Consider the following 20,773-nt stretch of genomic DNA (forward strand, 5'->3'; position numbering starts at 1 on the left):
GTTCTTCCTTTGCTGTTTTCACAGTGCTCTCACGTGCTCTGTGAAACATCTTTACATCATCTGTGGAGCTCTTTCATTCATTTATTTACTTCAGAAGAAAAGTTTTCTCGTGGATGAACTCTTCTCTTACTCAGCCCTCATCTATACTTTCACTCACTGTTTCTCTTTTATTTTCCAGACAAACATCAAATCAAACACAACTTCCAGAACATTCAAACCTCCAACTTCCAGTCCTTTGTTTTTTCTTTTAATATCAGCATTCTTTAAGATGTGAATTTCCCTCTCTCCTGTCACTGTTCTCTGCTCGATCATGCCTTCTCAGGTAGCCAAATGCAGTGCAGTTGTAGCTCCACCAGGCCTTTCTGTTTCTCTCTGTGCTTTATGGCAAAGCTGAGCATGTGAAACAAGCCATCCCTGGGACAAGTGCATGAAGCTGAAAGAGAGGATGGTGAGAAGGAGAGGTGGAGAAAGAATAAGAAGCATGTGAGCAAGCTGGTAAGCAGGCAGGTAAAAGTGATCAAGCATGGCTTCGAAGGGCATTATTATCCTCCCAGGCTGAGGAATGGGTGAACTCTGCATGCAGCTGCCCCCGCAGCCCACCCTCTCCAAGCACATCCCTCTGCCGTGCAGGTGTTGCCGTCCCCGTGCAGCACTGGCAGTGTGTGGTGTATCCCAGCACAGCCTAACCAATGTGCAGACTACTGTACAATCTCGTAGTCCTGAACAGGTAGTCTGAACACTGGGCAGACGGAGTGGAGCCTCTGTGATCTGCTCTCCGGCTATCAGCAGCTCATTAGTCCTTCCCCTCCCTTGCCTTTGGGATGGGGTTTTGGGGCAGAGGTGGGGTGAAGGAAGGTCCAAGTCCTGATGGAAGAAACATCCTCCTTTTGGCAGCTTAGATCTTGTTCTGTGTATGTTTCCAATTTGGAGTGAGTCTCCAAGCTCCTTCTTGCAGTGTTGGTGTCCGAGGGCTGGTACCTGGTTTCCACCTGAGGTACACTACATCCTGCAAAGAAGAGGGAAAAAAAAAATCAATTACTGCCGTTTGAAAAGGAAATGTGAAATTGTGGCTGTTGCCCAGGTGTGCAGAACTCATTGCTTCATTCAACCCTCTTCTCCTTGATAGATCTGGCACAACAGCTAGTGGAGTTGGGTGGGAGCATTCCCAGGCCCCAAGCACCCTCAGCTCCTCCTGCCCAGCTTGTCCTGTAGATCAGCACTTTGCCTGGAGTGCGGAGCAGAGCTCAACCCGGATCAGCCTTTGCTTCCAGGTCCTCAGAAGGGTCCTTTGACCCACCTTGGCCAGTTGCCTGTGCAGCTCGCCTCCGGCTACTGCGGGAGCAATCCACATCCCGTCTTTTTCTCCCCCCCACCATCTCTGGCATTGCAGAGCCTCCCTCCCTCCCTCTTCTGGTTTTTGCTCCCTCCCTTCTTGCTTCCCTTCTGTCCTTCTGCCTCAATTGACGTGGCAGTGGAAAGCTAACTAGACTCGAGGGAGGAGCTTGCTGGCTGCTGGGAAGGCCGGAGGTTGGCAGGAAGTGAGCCGGCTGGAGGGTAGGGTTGCGCGGGGGAAAGGAAGGTTCCCTACCTCGCATGGAAACTTGAGGAATGCCGTTGCTTTCTGCAGAGCTTGGCTCCCATGTAGTGATTCCAGATGTTCCCCAGCCTGTGCGGTTTGCTCCCTCTCTCCCCGGTGCAGCAGGCATAAAGAGGGCTTTGTTTTTGCCGCGTGTCTCCCTTCCAGGGTCGCCTTTTCTTCTGTGCTGAAGATTTGTGGCTAAAAATATGAACACCCGCAACTCCCACTTTGGACCTAACCATGTATCCAAGCCTCTCCTTTTCCTGGAGGTGTGTAGCGCTGCTCTGCGCATGTGTGGTGCTCTGCCTGATCGAACCCAGCTCAGGCACCCGGGGATGGTCCATCTCTGCGGGGCATGGGAAGAAGTGCATGCTCACCCTTTGCAGGGGCTGATGGCACTGCTGTGACTTAGCGAGGTCACAGCGGGGTTTTGGGGGCATTACAGCCCCTCTGGTTCCTAAGCTGCTCAGTGTCTGTTTTCTAACATGATCAGCCGTGGCTTCCTAGGGGTGCAGGCAGCCGGTCATGGCCACCCTTGTGCTAAGCTGCATGCTTAAATCTGTGTGCGAGTCCAGCTGCTGTCTTACTGTGTACTTCTGAGCAGGTGAGAAACGTGTGTGCAGCTGACTACCATTGCTGTGCTTACTAAGCCAGCAGTAATGATGGTGATTAATCACGTGAGTCCAGACCCAGCGTCTGCAGAGCTTTTGAACTAAATCAGCTTAAAATCTTAGGATGTGTTGTTTAAGTTAAACCAACGTAGCTTTCCTCTGTAAACAAGCCATTACAGCTGCTTTGCAGCTTGGAGTGGTGATCAGTGTCCAGCAATTTGTTAGTAAAAACTGTGCTCCGAGGGTCAGAGTGATGCAGGTGGGCTGTGCTGTCCAAAAACGGTGGAGATGTGTGCGTGGGGTCACTGGGGTTTCCTGGAAGAGCTGCAGCTCAGGAATTCAGCTCTTGCAGTGTGCCTTTTCCTTGTGAAAATGAGACACGGGCTGAGTGCTTGGTAGCATCTCGCATGGAGAAAGGGGTTCAGTTTGAAATACTCAACTTGCTTTCAGAGAGTGCAGTCTGGTTTTTGAAGGCTTCTTCCTAACAATGGCATGCAGTGCCCGTATTCACGCAGCAGGTTTGCTCTTAATTACAATGTGTTCTTCCATTGGGGAATTACCCAGGAGCTCCCAAAACTTTATGAACGCTTTCACTGAAGTCCCCATCATCTCTGGGACACGTTTGTTTATTCCATCTTCTGCTTGCCCGATATGAAGCTTTGCCCCTTCTGAGAAGGGAGTTGAAGGAGTTTAAGAGGAATTACTCCTCATTACACGTGGCCACAAATCACAGCAGCGCTCCTTCTTCCATCCCCACAGATCCTTGTCTTGCTGCAAGAGGAGATGCTTGTCGTAACAGCTACGGGGAAACCTTTAATTAGTTTTTGTGCTGAGGCCTAGTAATGCTGCCAGTTATTTTCTTATACTGCGAGTGCCAATTTCCCATCTTAGGGGAGCCCACACGTGCCAGTGTTACTTCACATGTATTTAAGAGCAGGAGAACGTAACTTGCTGTTGAGACAGTGCAGCTGAATGGAGGAAGTGCTTTGAGTCAGGCTGGCTTGCTGCCCGCTAAGCTCTGTGGATTTCTTGGAGGTTATAACCTACGGGATAGCAGTACATATTCAGATGACTGTATAAACCATTTCTGCCTCTGGCTAAAACTGAAGTGGGCTGCAGCAGGGAGATGTGTGAGATCATCAGGTTGGCCCCATTTCTGCAGCCAACAGAGAGCACCCCAGTCCTTCTTATATGACCACTGAGTGCTTTTTCCCCCTCCACTACCTCTCCTTGACCTCCTGGCTCTACAGGTTTGTTTGCAGACCATGTGCACTTATAGAACCAACTGCCGATCAGAGGGAGTTTGATCCTTTTTTTCCTACAGATGAGGAGAGATCTTATGAGCCTCCTGGGATCAGACTGGGGGCTTCCAACGCTGTGTTTCTCAATCTACCTTTCACACTTCAATATGTGCTGGCTTTTTCTCTCCCCCTCTGCAATTCTTGAAAGCTAGAGAGAAGCCCTTTTCCCCTCTTGGCCAGGATGCTATTCAGCCATAGCACATACTGCTGGATTACTAACATATGGGCAGAGGGCTCAGCCAAAGTTTTGAGAGGCTCAGCCCTTGGCAGCTCGTTCCACACTTTCCTGTCTCTACATTCAGGAAATGAAGTCAGAGTGTTGATATAAAACAGGCTGGGCTGAAAACTGAGAAGCTGGAAAGACTTAAGGGGGGGACTTAGGGGAGGTGTGGGGAGATGGAGAGCAGCAGGGGCTTGTTACTGTGTGCAGCATATGTGCGCTGGGGGAATGTTGCCTTGCAGCAGTGACCTCCAGTTTGATTGCTTTTTTTTCTATCTTGGAGCCTGAGGTTTATGGTTTTCTGCTGGCAGTTTCATGGGTCTTTCCTCTGGTGTATGGGAAAGATCAGCGTGCAGAGATAGTGCTGTCTCGATCACTTGGCAGCATTTACACAAGAGCGTAGAAGGGGTGAAAGTAGAAACTCTGGCAGAGAGCATGCATTTCCATATCTGGGATGTGGGATTCCCTTACCGTTTGACTTTCATCCCTGAAGAATGACTTTATTGCTGAATTTCCGTGCAACGTTGCCGTTCTGTCACCACAGAGTGATTTTTTTTTTCTCAGACAGCTTTCCCATCAGGATTTTACTGCCTGTGAGGCTCCTTGGTAGACATAAGGATGGGCTGTGTTGCCTGGAGTGTTAGCAGTTGGTGTACCTCACTTCTAGGTCACTAGTTCAGCCTGACCCAGCGCAGTAATAACTGAAAGCAGCAGAGAGCTGGGAGCTGTTTGTGGCTCACAGAGCCCAGAGTGGCCCGTGTGGCTCAGACCAGCACCTGGCTGGCACGTCTCACCACAAAAATGCCTGCCTATCTACAGTCTAGGCTGGCAGTGCCCACATTTCCAAGGAAACTTGCTTGGGAGGGCTTTCTTGCTTTAGAGCCTGTTATCTTTTGGGGGGGAGAACGTAGACTTTGGCAGCTTCCCAAGTGCTCTCTCCTGTTTTCTTGATGCCACTTCTCCTGAGGATATTCTTGTTGCGTGAACCTAATAATTAGCTGGCATACTTTGATCTCTGGGACTTTGCTAAGCTGTGTAATGTCTGCTGTCCTTAAACTTGAGCTGATTTAACTGAAACTTTGGAGGACATTGGGCTGCTGTTGCTCTCCCGTGGGTGATTGAGCTCAGCAGCTTTGTCATCCTTATCTGTTGCTCTGCCCTGCCTGACTCTTCTAGATGGGTATTTGGGATCACTGACCATAATGATTTTTGCTCTCATTTGCCATGAGAGCAATTAATTTTTTTTCCCTGGTCAATAAAGGTCTGCAGACACAGATGCTCATAAGAAAGCAGTCACACTTAAACTTTTGCATTCACAAGTGTGCTCTTTCTGCCTGGTCTTGAGATAGTTGTGTTCTGCCTCTTGGAGACCAGTGTGATGATGGCTCCCTCTCTTGTTATTTTGGTGTATAATATCCAGCTGGAAAAGGTTCAAAATGGGGACCTTAAGCCAAATTCACACCTGCTAATTTGCTGTAGAATGGATTTGAAACTAAGCAGACTGAGATTCTGAATGTAAAGATCAAAGCTGAGATCAAGCTTCTTTCTTAAAAAGATGATAACTGGGACCAAAACTGTTGGGTTGGTTTGTTGGATGCCTTGTTCTACTTTTAGCTGGATTATACCCCATAGGATCTGTGCTTGGAAGGTCATAGGTGGTGTTAAGAGGGTCCCTCCAAGCTGCCTGAAAGTGTTCACTGGAACTTAGGCTGTGGCTTCTAGCAGTCACTGAGCAGCATAGTGCCCATGCTGTGTGAGTTTCAAATTACTTAATGCATGGAGTTTTCATTGAGTGCAATTATTTGACTTCTTTTCAACCCAGGCAACCTTCAAGTAGTCCTGTGGTATCTTGCATTGTAGCCAGACCTGTTCTTGATCTTTTGATGCATATTGTTGCTTAAATAAAATATTATTTGTTACTGTGAATCCCTGCTAGAGTGTTGGATGGTGACAAGAAATGAAAATCAGTTGTAAAGAGATGAATTTGGAGTGGGAAGGCTTGTGTGCTGTGCCCAGCCTGGGCTGGGGGTGGCTCCCAGTGCCCCTGGCTGTGTTGCTGACAGACTCCTCCATCATAACTGAGTGAGCATTCACCGTTGCAGTGGGTGACTTGTTATTGTTCTGCTTTTCAGGAGAAGGAGAAGAAGTATATGTTGCCAGTAGATAACCTGAAACTGCGAGATGTTGAGAAGGGGTTCATGTCCAGCAAGCACATCTTTGCTCTTTTCAACACTGAACAGAGGTATGCTCACACCTCAGTGCATGGAGCTGTTGAGGCTGGAGGCAGGATTTATACAGTGTTAGAGAAGAGGGATTTGAGAGGTGTGCATCTGCTGCAGGTAGCTGTCCTTTAAGGATAGTTCTTGATAGGGATGGGAGACCCTGAGACGGAAGCCTAACTTCATTCCTTCTGGTCTTACAGCTGAGTGTCACTTTCTTCACTGGTTTATGGTGCAGTGTGAGCTTAATCTTCAGCTATTTGATATGGTTACCTGGGCCTGCCCATGGGTGGAGTATATATTATCAAATGTGACAGTTCTTAGTGAGCAAACAGGGACATTCACAGCAGAAAGGGGGACCTGTGTTGACTGGAGAAACCCAACCGTGAGCAGAATTGAGAAGGTAATTTTTCAGTCCCTGTTGAGATTCTACCTTTTAGGGTAAGGCTTGAAGGTGTAACTGATGGAGACTCAGACTTGCTCATGACAAATCTTCCTTCTCCTTCTGCATAGACACTGTGAAGGTGTTAGCAGGAAACAGCGTGTATCTGCCTTAAAATGATGAGAAGGTCCCCTGGTCATTTGATATGTTTGTCAAATATGTGCAGCTGCCTGTTTTGCAATGGGTGAGAGTGAAATATTTGTTGTCTTAGGAATGTTTATAAGGACTACCGACAGCTGGAGCTGGCCTGTGAGACCCAGGAGGAGGTGGATAGCTGGAAGGCTTCCTTCCTTCGTGCAGGCGTCTACCCAGAACGTGTTGGGGTAAGTTAAAGCCATAAAGGGAGCAAATCTTGAGGGTTTTTTTGCTGCATCCTTGTGCTTCCTTTCAGGAAGCTTGGGGTATAATAATTGGCATACTGAAGAAGAGATGAAGTAGTCAAGGGATGCCTTGACAAACCCTCTTACCTCTCATGTTCTATGTGCAGTAAATCCCCAATGTAAGGGTCTTTGGCTGCCTGACTACTAAGTGGTATGTGTCATCTGAGCCCAGACACCATTGTTTCTCAGCATCATTCACTGTACAGTGTTGCTAAGAGCTTCCCAGCTTTTCTGTAGTTGTTCTCCCATTCCTTTCCCTCACAGTAAGGGATTTTTCCCTGTTCCTCTTGCCTTAACCTCATCTGGCAGCAGTGGTGTCAGCATTCTGCTGTGCTTTGTAAGTGTTTTAGAGAACTGTGTTATAAGTTCCTGTTCCAAGTTTTTCCTGTTTCTGTGTGAGAGGAAGCTGCTATAAATAATTTTCCCATTTAAAAAGTGATAATTGCTTATCTCTTAGTATCTGCTGCTTCTAATAGACTTTTTGCATTCATCTTTCCTGTGACACTTGAAGATAAGACTGTGTGTCTGCCCAAATGTGTTTCCTGACAAAGTAATGTGATATTTTAAAAATGAAGATCAGGGACTGTGGGCCATAGTGGTGACATGACTTCACATTGGCTCTGAACCAGGCTGGTTAGACACACATTCATAAAGGACATGTGCCACCTATTGGTGTGCAGATGGAGTGCCTTGACAAAGGAGCACTGGTCTGCAGTTTGACTGTCTTTTAACCCAGTGTAGGGGATAACGAGTACCCATAGTAGGTAAGTGTTAATTGCCCTTTATTGCTAATAACACCACTTCCTTCGCAGAGCATCCTGTTCTGATTTCCAGTTTAGCTAAGCAGTTGCATCATCCCTCTTCCAGAGTCACTTAGGTATTTTATCAGTTGTTAGTGGGATTGGTTTTCTGTCTGCTCAGTGCTATTTTAACATCTCCAAATTCTAAGACCGGCTAAAAATCTTTTTTCATTTTTGTCCCTTTTTTGTTTTAATTTTTTCATGTGTGCTCAAACTGGCCTGCCAGGACAAGGACAAAGTAAGTCTGACCCTCCCTGTATTGCCTCCTGGGGCTCCTGCTGTATATAGTTCTTTTTTCCTCTTGTCACGTTTTCCAGGAGGGATTTGTTTCTCCCCTCTTTGTACTTTCTGTTGGATGCTACTGTTTGTTTCTGTTCTTGATCTGAGTTTTCCTTTTTTCCTTTTTATTTATCCTTTTTTTATATATGATTTCTGGATCTTGTTGGAAATCTATTTTTGTTCTTTTGACACTTTTTTTCCCCCAAGTTGTCCTGCTTGACTTGCACTTCCTTCAGCTTACATTTCTCATTAAGGCCTTCCATTACTTCACTGTATAAGATCTTCCTTGGAAGAGCTCAATGGACAAAGGAATTTGCTCTTTCTCATGTCTTTTGTTCCCCAAAGCAAATGTAGATAAGCAATTTCCTGCAATGCTGCAAATCTGTCAGTGGGATGGTTTAAAGAAAAGTTTTTCCTTAAAATCAGGTTTCTTTGTAACAAGCATTGAGGAAAAAGTGAAGGCTTTTATGGTTCATTGCTTTGAAACTGATCTCCAATGGGTGAGCTGTGATGGTTTTATGATTTTTGTTGTATTATTGATATTCCACATCATAACAAAAATCATAAAACCATAACAGTGAGCCCTGCAATTGCCTGCTGTCAAATGAGCATGCTCCTGGCTTTCCTTTGGAGAGAAGTCCAAACTGTTCATTTCAGGCGGACCAGACGAGATTCTTCTGCTCTGTGAGGAAGAAAAGATAGCAGCAGCTATGGTGCAGGATTTTCAGTTAGTGTTCTGGAAGTTTTCTAGGTTATTCTGCCTGCTTGCAGCCATCTCACCTTTCTGTATCTGTTTCCTCAGTTGTATAATGGTAAGGATGCAGTATGTAGGAGAGCCTTAATTTATGGTGAGTGATTCTCAGGTCTGAAATGAATCTGGGTATGCAAAGCAGAGCTCAAATGAAGAACCTCCCATGAAGCTGTAAATACTAAAAGTGAAAAGTAAAGCTTTGGGTGTTCACTGGAGTCTTGGCCTGTGAACGCTGGTCAGGTGTCGTTGCCTTTCACCTTTCATGAACTGCTTCCTACTGAAAGAGCATCTTTACCATTAAAGCTCCTCAGCTCTGGAGAAAGGTTTGCAAGCTGAGCTGTGCACTGACAATCACAGCTCAAAAAATAACAAGTCTAAGTTTCATTGCATGCACTTCCTGCACGTGTGTCCCCCTTTTCTTTGCTGAGCTGTCATGGAAAAAACTAGCTTTGTGTTACATATGAAGAACTGTTCTGTTTCTGCCTTTCTCTGCAGGCCAGCGAAGCGGAGGAGAATGGATCAGACAGTTTCATGCACTCCATGGATCCTCAGCTGGAGAGACAAGTGGAAACCATCAGGAATCTGGTGGATTCCTACATGGCAATTGTCAACAAAACTATCAGAGACCTCATGCCGAAGACAATCATGCACCTCATGATAAACAATGTACTTATCACCTTGATTGGTTGTAGAGATGGGGGAGGAAACAGGGAGGGGGCAAAAAACCTGAAGGCAGCTTGAAAGGAGGTTTGGGTTGGGGGTGGAGTGGAGTATTCTAGAAGGTGCCAGCAACTGATTCCCTCTGATTCTGTTCCTCTGCAGACTAAGGACTTCATTCATTCGGAGCTGCTGGCAAACCTGTACTCCTGTGGTGACCAGAACACGCTGATGGAGGAATCAGCCGAGCAGGCCCAGCGACGCGACGAAATGCTGCGCATGTACCACGCCCTGAAAGAGGCCCTCAACATCATCGGGGACATCAACACCAGCACTATCAGCACCCCAATGCCCCCACCGGTGGACGACTCTTGGCTGCAGGTGCAGAGCGTACCATCTGGACGCAGGTACCAGAGGCTCAGGGGGAGAGCCCCACAGATCTGCCCGATGCCTCTTGGGGCTAGCTGGGGCCTCCCACTGAGACAGAGGGGCTTCTCTTCCCCTCTTCTGCCTGTGGATGGAGAGTTCTGGGTATTGGTGCGGGGAGGCTTCTGGGCCTTGAAAGCTGTGTGGGGCTGCTGCATCTTTGCAGATGTGGAAGCTGTTAAACCCTTAGGTGAGATGGGGCCTGAAGTAGCTTTGAAGGTAACCTGAAACCTGTGGCAGCTCTCGAAAGCTGAAAGTGATAAGAATCTAAAGGAGGAACACTAAAGATGGCATACGGTGATGGGGAGGAATCCCAGGCCTGTTGTTGCAGTTGAATGTCTCTGTTTGTTTGTCAGGTCTCCTACATCCAGCCCCACGCCGCAAAGGAGAGCCCCCGCTGTGCCCCCCGCCAGGCCTGGCTCTCGAGGCCCAGCTCCTGGGCCACCTCCTGCTGGTGGGTCGGCACTGGGGGGTGCCCCCCCTGTGCCCTCCAGGCCAGGTGCCTCTCCTGATCCCTTTGGGCCCCCACCTCAGGTTCCTTCTCGACCTAATCGTGCTCCTCCTGGTGTTCCCAGGTAAGTCCTGAAGGTGCAGATCCATGCAGGTGGGGGTGTGTTCGGAATTTGGGTAGCAGTTCTGACCATGCCTGTTCTGTCTGGACCATAGCAGTCAGCTGGAATGCTTGGTTTGGGTTCAGTCTTCAGCTGTTTGAATTTGGTCTGTAGGCAGGAGCATCATTGTCCACTCAGATACTGTACAGATAATGCAATGCTAAGGCAGCTCTCAAGAATGGAGGGGTACCCTCCTCCCTGAACCAGACTCCATGCTCAGGTTGGGGGAAGAGCTTTATTAAAACAATTGTAATTCTGCTTGCAAGTAGGTGATCACCAGAAAATCACAAGACCAGAGTAATAGTATACCTTCAAGGCAGTTCCCCTCTGTGCAGAATTCCCCAAATTCTGCAGTTGCCCTTCTCCTGGTGGAGTTTTTTCAAGGTGAAGTTGGAAGGACCTTCATCTGGGATATTTAGATGCTTTTTTGTTAGGTGAATATTTTGTGATAGCACTTGGCAGGGAAGCATTGTTTTGTTGTTTCTGCAGCCAGCTTGAGTGTTTTCCAGCCTGAAGGGCTCAGGTGACACAGCTTTGCTTTCCCATTGGGAAATGTAACTCCTTTCCATGTAGTAAGAAGGGGTTCATGTCCTGGGTGGCTCTGCCCTTGGTCCTGGAGAGGACTAGGGAAAAGACCTGGAACCAAGAGTGTGTGTTTATTACTTGATCTCCCAGTGAGGAAAAGAAAGCAATTGCAGCATAAAGAATATGACTGCACCCCCACCCAGTAACACAGCTGTGGGGATGTTTCCCTCCATTGGCAGTGCCCCAGCTCTTAGCTGACACTGTGTTTGGAGGGGGGCTGTTCTCTGCCAGGCTGCATCCAGCCCAGAAGTGGATGAATCCAAATCTGTTCCTGACTTGGGTGTGTGCAGATAGTTTTACTTTCTTGGTGCCTCTGCCCCAGTCTTCCACAGGTGCCTTGATGCAGTGCCCCCTGTAACCTGCCCACTCGTGCCTCAGTATCACCCCGGGGCCCTGCAGTCCTGCTGGTGGCACCTGTGGATGTCAGCATGCTTTTGCTGTGTCTTTTTGGCTCTTGCTTCTTGTGACCCTGCTTCTCCCATATACTTCTGTTCTGTGGATTTGGTTGCAGTATACTTACGTTTTGTTCCATCTCCCATCTTTCTTTCTTCACACAGTTTCATTTCTTCACTCATGAAAAATATTCTATATACCTGACCATGATAGGATCCCCCAAACGGCTGGAATTGATTGGCCTTTTTATTTTTTTCTTTTTAATGAAATCTGTCATAGCTCACCTCAATGGCTTTTCTGCCTCATATATGAAATAGGAGGGCTTAGGGGAGCATGGGGAATTGCACAGGAGTGGCAGAAGAGAGTGTTTTATGCTTAGCAATCCCTTGGTATGTAGGAGGAGGGCTGGATTGCATGCTACAGACTGCCCTGATCTGGAGTTGAGAAAGTTAGTTCCTGAAGTTGTGAAGTTCTCATGCTCATTCTCTGATCCCCCTCTCTGATTCTTCCAGTCGTTCATAGACTCCTCCGGATCCTGATACCAGCTTGTCATTTGAGTTCACTGATGAACGGAGAATTTCCAATGACAAGGGACTCTTTCTCTTCTTCTCCTGTATATAGAATAAGAGTGTTCCCTGCTAGCACTTGGACTCGGGTCCTTCTGCCATGGGTGAACGAATGCCATCTCCACTGTTGCTTTTTTAATACCCATCTTTTTCCTTGCTAACTGGGCCCCACTACTTCTGTGTGTATGTGTGTGTGTGAAAAGAGCTTGTGTAGGTGGCATGAGTGGGCTGTGCTCTGGGAGCTGGTGTTGCAGTGAGCTGGAGGTGGCTGGGTGTATGCTATGTGCATGTGATACCTGTGTAGAAGTTCAGCTGTGTGCTTGTGCCTCTGGTTGTGTAAGCATGTGACGTGGATGATGAACTCAGAGGCAAATGTTGCTGTACTTTTCTTGTACCCATGTTTGCACAGACACGCTTTCACATACAAACACCATGTGGTCCATTTTCTTTCACAGGAAGGTTTTCCTGCATGTAATTAAGTACAATTAAGGCTAACTTTCCACCCTGCCTCTGTACGTAGCATTTATTCAATCTGCTGCAGAAGTCCATGCTACCAAATGCATACCTCTGGGAGCTGGAGGCTGCAGATAATGTGGGGTCATGTCTGTGTGCAGTGAAGGGCTGTGTTTGGACTGGATGCCCACTGGGGCTCTTTTGGAGGATTTTGTCTGGAAAAGGAAACTATAAAAAATGCTCTTCCAGGTAATTTGTCTCTTCAGTTTAAAACAGTGTGACAAAAACTGTAGATGGAAGAGTTGAGGCAAGTTCAGAGGAGTAATAAGGAGCTTTAAATGAGAATAACTACTTGAGAAACACATTGAAAGCAGTATTGGGTTCTCTGCTTTTTGGGAAGCCTAAGGAAAAACGATGCAAGTAATCAGCATCACTGTAAGCATAACTGCTATGTTTTTAGGCTCGAGTTACTCAGGAGGTCAAAGCAATGATCTCATGATTAAATTATTTAAATGTCCTCTGGGTAGTACTTGGTGCTCAGCCATGGTACCTCCCTCTCTCCTGAGCTGTCATTTCAGCTCTGACACTCAATATATGGTCAGAAGATATGAGCCCTCAGTGAGAGGTAGGTCACCCCAACTGTGCCCAGGCAGCTGGTGCTGAGACCTGGCTGAGTAGGTGTGAGTGTGCTTGGGTCTCAGCCTGGATGTACCAACAGACATGTGTATGCAGCTGGGTGGGAGGATGAGCAGCAGCTGGTGGTGTGCAGATGGATAAATGGCTCTGCACACACCCCTGTGCACAGCAGAGTTTTGTGTGTGTGTGAAGATGAGGCTGTGAGTGGATGTGAAGTCCTGCATGGCTGAGTGCAGCCCTTCCCAGCAGTGCACACTTGTGTGGTGTTCTGGGAGGGAGGGGCATGCGAATGTGGCTCTGTGCAAGCGCATGTCTGTCTGTCCCACCTTCCTGACAGTCTGTTTGGCCTCTGCCTTGAACTGTCTGAACTGCCATGTTGATTTCATGTTGTCTTTCAGAATCACTATCAGTGACCCCTGAGGACTGGCAGCCACGGTACGTTTTGCACTCTCCCTGCGATGCATGAGTCATTGTGTCCCCATCCTCCATCACTTTGCTCTGCAGCTTACCTCTGCTGCCTTGTTCTTGTGTTAGTAAGAGTCCCTTGTCCAATTAATCACCTCTGCCAGGATCTCATAAAGGGAGGAGTCTGGAACAGGAAAGCTGGCTGATCAGAGAGGGTGCAGAGCGGCTGCTTGAGCTGCAGGAGCTGGGAAAGCCCCAGTACCTGACTTGTGGTTACTGGAGGATCTTTTCTGTGCCCCCAGGTAGAGGAGCTGGGATGGGGGAATGAACTCTGGCAACAGGTCTAAATGGTGTGTCTTTAATTTGGCTTATGTCCACGTGAGTGGGAGATGAACTGAATGAATTCTGTTTTGATCCTGTTTATCAGCTCTGTTAGGATTGAGGTACAGACCTGGGGAGCTGTCAGTTCAGACTCCTCTACTTATGTTCTCATGTCTCGTTGAAGAAGTGCTCCCTTCCTCTCTGTGCTTGTGGAAGACAGGAGGTGTTTGGGTCATTAACAGCAGGACTTCCCTGCCTGGGTACAGGATAACTCTGACACTGAATGTTCCCTGTTATCCTTCTGTCTGATGATCACTATTAGAAGCAGACTCCCTTTGCTTGTTCTCCACTTGACCCTCTACCTCTTGTTACTCTTCTGCCTCTGTTCAGTCTGCCTTTCCTCCTTTGCCCTTGCAAGAAGAAGGGTTTTGTGATCTGTATTCTCCCTGAAACGCTGCCTGGGTTCCTGCCTGCTTCCCTTTCCTCTCTCCCTGCGTTTTGCAGTGTTGAACTTGCTCAGTGACATAGCAGGCTCTTGGGCCAGGCTCATGTCCATTGTGCTGCCCTAACATTCAAGGGACAGTTCCACCTTGTCCCTGTCATGGTGGGGTTTGAAGAGGGAGATCTAGCAAATTCTCTCTAATTATTTCCCTGCAGACCACTAGCCCTTGCTAGCAAAGAGGCAGAGGGGGCAGAACAGGGCAGGCATGGGTGTTTGGGGCTCCTTCCACCTTTCTCTGTGTCTAGAAGTGAAAGGTCTGATTCTGAGAGCAGTGGAGCTGCAGCAGCTCCTGCAGCTTCCCGTGTGCTGGATGGGGGAGCGCGTGCTGGAGTCCTGTCCCAGTAGGAATAGCACAAGTTGCAGTTGCTGTGTCAGGTGTGGAGAGCTCCCAGCTAGCCCCCATCTTCAGTAAATGCTGTCAGTTACTGCTGCATGTAACCAGCTGAAGCTGAGAGGTGCTGCCTTGCATCACTCCAATGCAGTGATGGTTCAGTGATTGATGTGTTCTTGGAGAACGTCATCTGTCAGCCCCCACTGATGACGTATTGCAGAGGTGTTGGAGCAGTCCTCAGCTTCCCCCAATGCTCTGCCTACTGCAGGCATCCCTGGCAGCTCGAGAAGCATGTGTCTTGGGAAACGCCTGAACCAGGAGGCTTTCTGGTGTCTGCACCCTGCTCTGGGACTCGCTGTTATGGGGTGTCCCATTCTTAATCTGGCACAAAGAGCACCAAGGAAATAAAAATTACAAAACACCCCAAACCTTCTGATAGCAGTCCTTGGCAGCCCAAGTGTTGCAGCATCTCTGTTAAGTCATTGTCAGCAGAACTCCTGCTGGACCTTCTGGTTCCTGGAGATAAGTGAGGTGTCAGTGAGTGGTGCTGGGGCTCCTGCTGGGCTCTGACTCCCCTCATACTGGGGGCTGCTGTGAGCTTCCCAGCCAGCAAAGCTTTGTTCTTCATTCTGGCAGAAGAAATGGGCTTTTCAGTGGTATCAGAGAGGTTGACTAGCAGCACAGAGGCAGACTTGAAAGAGCATTGCAGGGGTAAGTGGTGACTGAGAGATAACTTCTTTTTTTGCTCTAGTAAATAATTCTCAGCCCTTTTCTAACCTTAGAAGGCAGACAGAATCACAGAATGGACTGGGTTGGAAGGGGCCTTAAGGACCACCTCATTCCAACCTTCCTCCAAACATATCAGAGTTCTCCAGAAAACCAGAGCAAGGATGAAAGCACAACTTTTAACAAGTGGTGGTGCCCCCCCCTGAAACTCTGAGTGCAGAGAGAGAATCTGTAAAAAGCAGATGTAGCACATCACAAAAAGCAGTCTGTCTGCCTGAGAATGATGCTCCTTTCAGCTCTGTTTGTTATGGTAGGGTTGAGTGGCTTCCCTTGCCAGAGCACTGTGTGCCCCATGGCTTGTACCAACCCCGAGCACCTCTGGAGATGGTGCACAGATCCCTTGTGTCAGGAAGCCCATGGTCACAGGTTCCCCAGCTGTAACTTGCAGCAAGTTCTGCTTTCTAGGACATGAGTATTTCAGCACCCACACAAGGTGCCCGTGGTTTCTAGATTCTCTCAATCCCACCGTTATTTGCTTTATGTGAAATGTAACTCAAGTGCCACACTGATGATGGGGTCTTGCAGTCCCCATTGATGTTCTTAATCAAGGAAATAACATTTCCAAATGTTTTACTGTCTGAAGGTTTGTTTTGTTTAAGGCATCATTACCCAAGGCAAGGAACGAGAGGTTTTAATTGTTTTGAGACCTGGACTGGATCAATAAACTGCTGAGGTTTAATAAACAGGGCCATAGCATTGCTCTGAGTCATCCTCTGAGGTGAGGGAGTGTGCCCCAGTTTGTAGGACAGCAGCTCTTCTGGTACCAGTGTGATGATAGGTTTGCTGTCAGCATGAAACACAGCTCCACTGTGTCAGCATAGCAGTGCAAATCTCCTCTGCCTCTCTGCCACCCTCCCCCCAAGCTCCTCTTGTATTGGGAGCATCATCATTTCCAGCACTCGATTGATTCTCTGTAATCTAAATTAAAGCTTGTTGGCATGGAAGTGTTCAGGCATTAATTTAGTGACACCTGGTTCTGTTTGATCAGTGCAGATGCTTCCTCTCTATTTACCCTCATCCTGTTTGGTTTGCTCTCTGCATTCCAGGCAGCTTGGATGGTAAAACCACTCAAGCCACTCTGGGTTGGCACTGAACGATTTAATTATCATTGTTACACCATCATGATGCTGACACTGCAGGGAGTGCTGAGGCAGAGAGGGAGGGCAGAGGGGGTTGCCTTGTGTTTGGTGCTGTTCCCTACTGTCTCCCCAGTCCCTTCCAGGAAGGAGATCCTTGAACAGTAATATTGTCCTCTCCATGATGCTGCCCATGAGCGTAACTGAAGTACCAGCAAACAGTGGAAACAGTAGCAGTGGTTTAAGTCCTTAATGCAGTCAGCAGAAGTTGCATTTGCTGAGCCCAAGGAAAGCAGCTCAGTGTCCTGTATCATGGGGGGGACTCAGGCTGACGTAGCCCCAAGGGCAAGGGGGTGGTGCTCCTCCCAGCCAGCCCCTCCAGCACTGCATCCCAGGGGCCCATCCATGCTGTGTGATGTCATGTGCTTGGTACAGGAGCTCTCTGTTGGCCATGCTTCTCAACTCTCATTCCCGAGGCAGCACCCCCACTGGCACTGAGTCTGCACTCGATGAACAAATTCAGCAAAGCTGTGTGTCCAGCAGATTGCCCCATGGAGATCTGTGCTGTGCAGAAAGCAAACTCACACGCCTCCTGATGGAGCTGTGCTCTCCTGGTACTTTGTGCCTCGGGTTTTTTCTCTTGCTGGCTCAGGCGAGGTGGAGAAGCATGTGTGATTGTGACTGCGATTGCTGTGCTAACCACGGTGTGTGTTCTCTTGTTTGTTTTTTTTTTTGTTTTCTGCTTTTTCACAGCAGAAGGGGCCCTGCCTCACCTACTCGACCTACCATAATCCGACCGGCCGAACCGTCCCTCTTAGATTTATAACCCGAGGCTGCAGGCAGCTGGCGACGAGCGCCGTGCTGGCGGCTTCCCCATCCCACCTCCCTTCCACAGCCACAGTCACTCCTCATCCATCCCACACCTGCCTCCCCCCCTTCCCGGTGTCGTACAGCACTAGCCTAGTGATCCAGCTCTTCGTCTCCACTCGTGCGTCCCGTATTGCTTTGTGAGCGTAGCGTAGCCCTCATTCAGTGGCACGGATCCCACAGACACAGGCTCCTGGGAGAGATCAGCCACAGGGACGTCCCTAAGCCCACATCTTGGCTGTCCGTCCTGTTCTCACCCGCCTGTCTGGCCTGGATCAGTGTCCTGCCTGCATCACCTAGCTGTAGCACCACCTAGGACTGAGCTGTAGTTACTTTCCTGTAGTGAAGAAGATCCAAGCGTGACTTAGAAGCAAAAACGCTGTCAAAACGTGTGGCACTCTTAGGAACAGATTACATGTCCTGTGTATTAGTTTGACTTCCAAGGTGCAAAAATCGATGTTGGGAACAGTGCAATCTACCTTCTATCAAAGCGAGGCAGGGAGGCGGAGGAGGGGGAACTCGATGGGGAGCACACGGACCCGGCGCTCAGCTCCCACTGGGGCTGGGGGATGCTGGGCTGTGCTCCATCACGTTGGGCTCATCCCCAGCCCGGAGGGGTGAAGGGATGGCTGCTGCTGCTCCTCCCTTGCTGTGGGACAACCCAATGTTTTCAGGGAGTTTGCTGCGTGATGTTTTGTTGAAACTCTCTCTGCTTTGACTAAGCACACCTTTCTGTGTTTTTTGGGTACTGTGGTGACTTCTTCCGTAGCCTTCTCTTGCATGTGGATGGTACGTGTTTGGGGAACTTGTAACTGTTGCTTATCACAAGTCATCTCCCTAAGGCTTGGTTTCTATTCTTCATGTTACGTGTGTTAAGAATACTTCAGTAAAAAAGAAAAAAAGACTCAGTATTAAAAATGTACCACCCCTGTGCATTTTGGATGTCGTGTCTCTGCCAGCAGCAAGCCACCCTCGTGGCAGCTCCCAGCTGCAGCTGCTCCGCACTTAGGTTGTCTTTTTTCCAGTGCACTTGTCTTCAGTTTCTGTTGTGGCTCCTCTATTGTTCTGACGCCGGTTCCTTTCTGTATTTTAACCACTGTTTTACTGCTTCTTCCCCCTCTCCCTTCCCCTTTTTTCCTGTTTTGTTTTCTCTGTCTCTGACTTCCAGCCGGCCGGGTAAGGCCAGCCCCTCCCGCCCGGAGAGCCCCAAGCCACCATTTGACATGTAGTGCTGCTCCCTCCGAGACTCTTTGCCTGCTCTTAGCTGTTCTGTCCCGGAGTGTTCTGACTCAGCTCTCACCCGTGGCTTGTTCCGTTTGTATTTGTGATATACACCTATCAGCTGTGACTGTAGTAAAGCTGTTTTTTGATTCCCAGCTGCTTCAAGGAGTTTAAATTGTAGTAACGAGAAACATATCTTTACTGTTATAAATATCTATAAATATATATATATATAAAGATGGGAAAGTCTATATATGTCCAGGTGTTTAAAGGCGTTTGTGCTTCCATGTGGATTTAGGAAATGCTTAAGTAGGGAAAGAATATCTATATATACATATATATATGTATACACACCCTGAGAAGTGAACCAAATCCCGTGTTGAGTTTCTGAGCCGGATGCTTGATGCTCTGCTGTGTGCAGTTGGGTTCCTGTGTTACCCCGGAGCTGTGGGTGAACGTCTCGGTGCTGGTGGTGGCTGTGCTGCAGTCTGTGATCCACTGTCACTCGTTTATTGGATGAAATAAACTATCAGTTTCTGTATATCGAAGGACTCTACAACTAGAATAAAACAGTCTCTCTTTCTCTTGCTCTTTCTCCGGGTGATTTCCAACCTGTTTGGTCATAACTGCATCTTTTCATCCTATAGGGCTGAGGAAGCTCTGCGTGCAGCACAGAGCTGCAGCAGTGGATGGGTACTGCAGCACTGCACAGGTGCCCACCCTTCTCTGGTGCAGAGGTGCGTTGGTGCTGCTGTGTTGTGTCCTGCACACCGTGTGCTGGGCTCTTGCAGTGGTGTTTTTGCAGAGGTCTGGTTGTGGGATGCAGTGAGGGGGCAATGAGCTGTCATTTCTTGGGCAGGGGCTGTGCTCTGGGTCTATCTATGAGTGCAGCCCACGGCCAGTGCTGCTGCCACGGTCTCTGTGTCTCCCCAGAGCTTCTAGCTGTAGGGGCTGCTGGGGTGGGTTGGGGGATCAGTGCTCCCTTCCTCTGTCCTGCAGCTCTTTCTGTCCTTGCCCTGCTCTGTCCTGTTTCCTCTCTCTATCCCTGCTATGACACACAGATTTGCTCTTAAAGATTATTATATTTCAGCTGGGACTGTGATTCATGTGAACAGCAGAGTCTTATCCTGCAGCACCAGGAGCGAGCTATGGTTGGAACACCAGCTCGCCTAGGCAGGCAGGAGGGGCTCCCTGAAACCTATCCCTGCCTCCAGCTCACTGTCTGTGCTACTTACGGCCTCAGAGCATTTTTCTGCTCTTCCTCCAATCAGAGCTGGGGCAGATGCAGTTCATGTGCTGTAGTTTAAAGCTGAGCAATAGTTATTGCTTTGTGTCTGCACTGAGCTCAGTCTGAGTAAAAGTAGGGTCAGGGAAACACATCTCGAGGGAAAAGGATGAATAGGAATCTGAGGCTCTGAAGCTGCAAGCCCCAAGAGAGACATCAGGCCTGGCAGAGCTGCCTACAGGGGAACTGTGAAAGCACAGTGAAAAGGGCAGCAGTCCTAAGGCAGCAGTTTGCAGAGCTGTGGCTGTTCGTTGTTTGCTTTGGAGGGAGAAGTTGGGTTTTTTGCCAGATTTCAAGGAGATCTGAACAGAACACATCTCACCAGTACCCATCTGAATCAGTTTATTCAGGAAGCATATTTGTAACAGCACTAAGTCACCTCTGCAGAGCTGCTTCAATGCTCTCCTTCACAGAGTAAAACACCCAATAAATATTTATTCCATTTATAATCATCTGCTGAGGTCGCACCCCTGCCCCATTTTGTTATGGCACAGATCCCCACAGCACTGTACAGCATTGTACACAGATACAGTATGTACACAGCCCATGTGGTGCCATCCACAGACAGCACTGGAGACATTCAGAGTGCCAAAAGACAACTTCCACATTCCCCTGGGGGGTTCACAGCAAAGCACAAATTGTTCCATACACTTTTTTTCATTGAGGGGGTGAGGGGGGGAGAACAAAATGAACTGTATAAAAAAAAACCCTTAATCTACTTTTGGTATTAAAAGAGAAACTCCTACTGTATTGCCAGAGCTCAGCCAACGAGACACTGAGGAAAAATGGTTGTCCTAGGCTTGGTGTTGTATTGTTTTTTCCTTTGCTGTGTTTGACCAATGCAAGAATTGATGCTGCCTTCCCGTGGTTGCAGCTCTCAGCTCAGCAGCTCTGCTCCCAGCAGCACGAGCACGGGGTCACACTGCTGGCTTACAGCCACAGCCCCTGCAGTTCTCCCCAGAGCTCCACTGCTGAGGCTGTGACATTTTGTGCCTGAACTCTCTGCTGTGGGTGTCTGTGCACTTCACCTGAAGCTGCATGCTAAGGGAGCTGTGTTGCTGCTGTCTGTT

General features: G+C 48.4%; 1 protein-coding gene across 10 annotated transcripts in view; it reads left to right on the forward strand.

Annotated features, from left to right (window-relative positions):
- The window catches only part of DNM1 (dynamin 1), a 58,823-nt gene extending 39,824 nt beyond the window's left edge, over window positions 1-18,999 (forward strand). Inside the window, exons 16-22 of one of the 10 annotated variants that reach the window (XM_065737565.1) lie at window positions 5,844-5,953; window positions 6,584-6,695; window positions 9,078-9,248; window positions 9,405-9,646; window positions 10,022-10,240; window positions 13,308-13,344; window positions 17,087-18,101. In XM_065737565.1, the coding sequence (XP_065593637.1) occupies window positions 5,844-5,953; window positions 6,584-6,695; window positions 9,078-9,248; window positions 9,405-9,646; window positions 10,022-10,240; window positions 13,308-13,329 (876 nt within the window). In that variant the 3' untranslated portion in view covers window positions 13,330-13,344; window positions 17,087-18,101. Of the gene's footprint in view, window positions 1-5,843; window positions 5,954-6,583; window positions 6,696-9,077; window positions 9,249-9,404; window positions 9,647-10,021; window positions 10,241-11,766; window positions 11,790-13,307; window positions 13,345-17,083; window positions 18,102-18,365 lie in introns of those variants that run through there. The other 9 variants (XM_065737566.1, XR_010622287.1, XR_010622286.1 and 6 more) reach the window with 9 other exon arrangements.
- Window positions 19,000-20,773: the final 1,774 nt, after the last annotated feature.

The sequence above is a fragment of the Cyrtonyx montezumae genome, unplaced genomic scaffold (assembly GCF_038088225.1).
Source record: "Cyrtonyx montezumae isolate F1298 unplaced genomic scaffold, pur_monq_1.0 scaffold_20, whole genome shotgun sequence".
NCBI classification, from domain to species: Eukaryota; Metazoa; Chordata; class Aves; order Galliformes; family Odontophoridae; genus Cyrtonyx; species Cyrtonyx montezumae.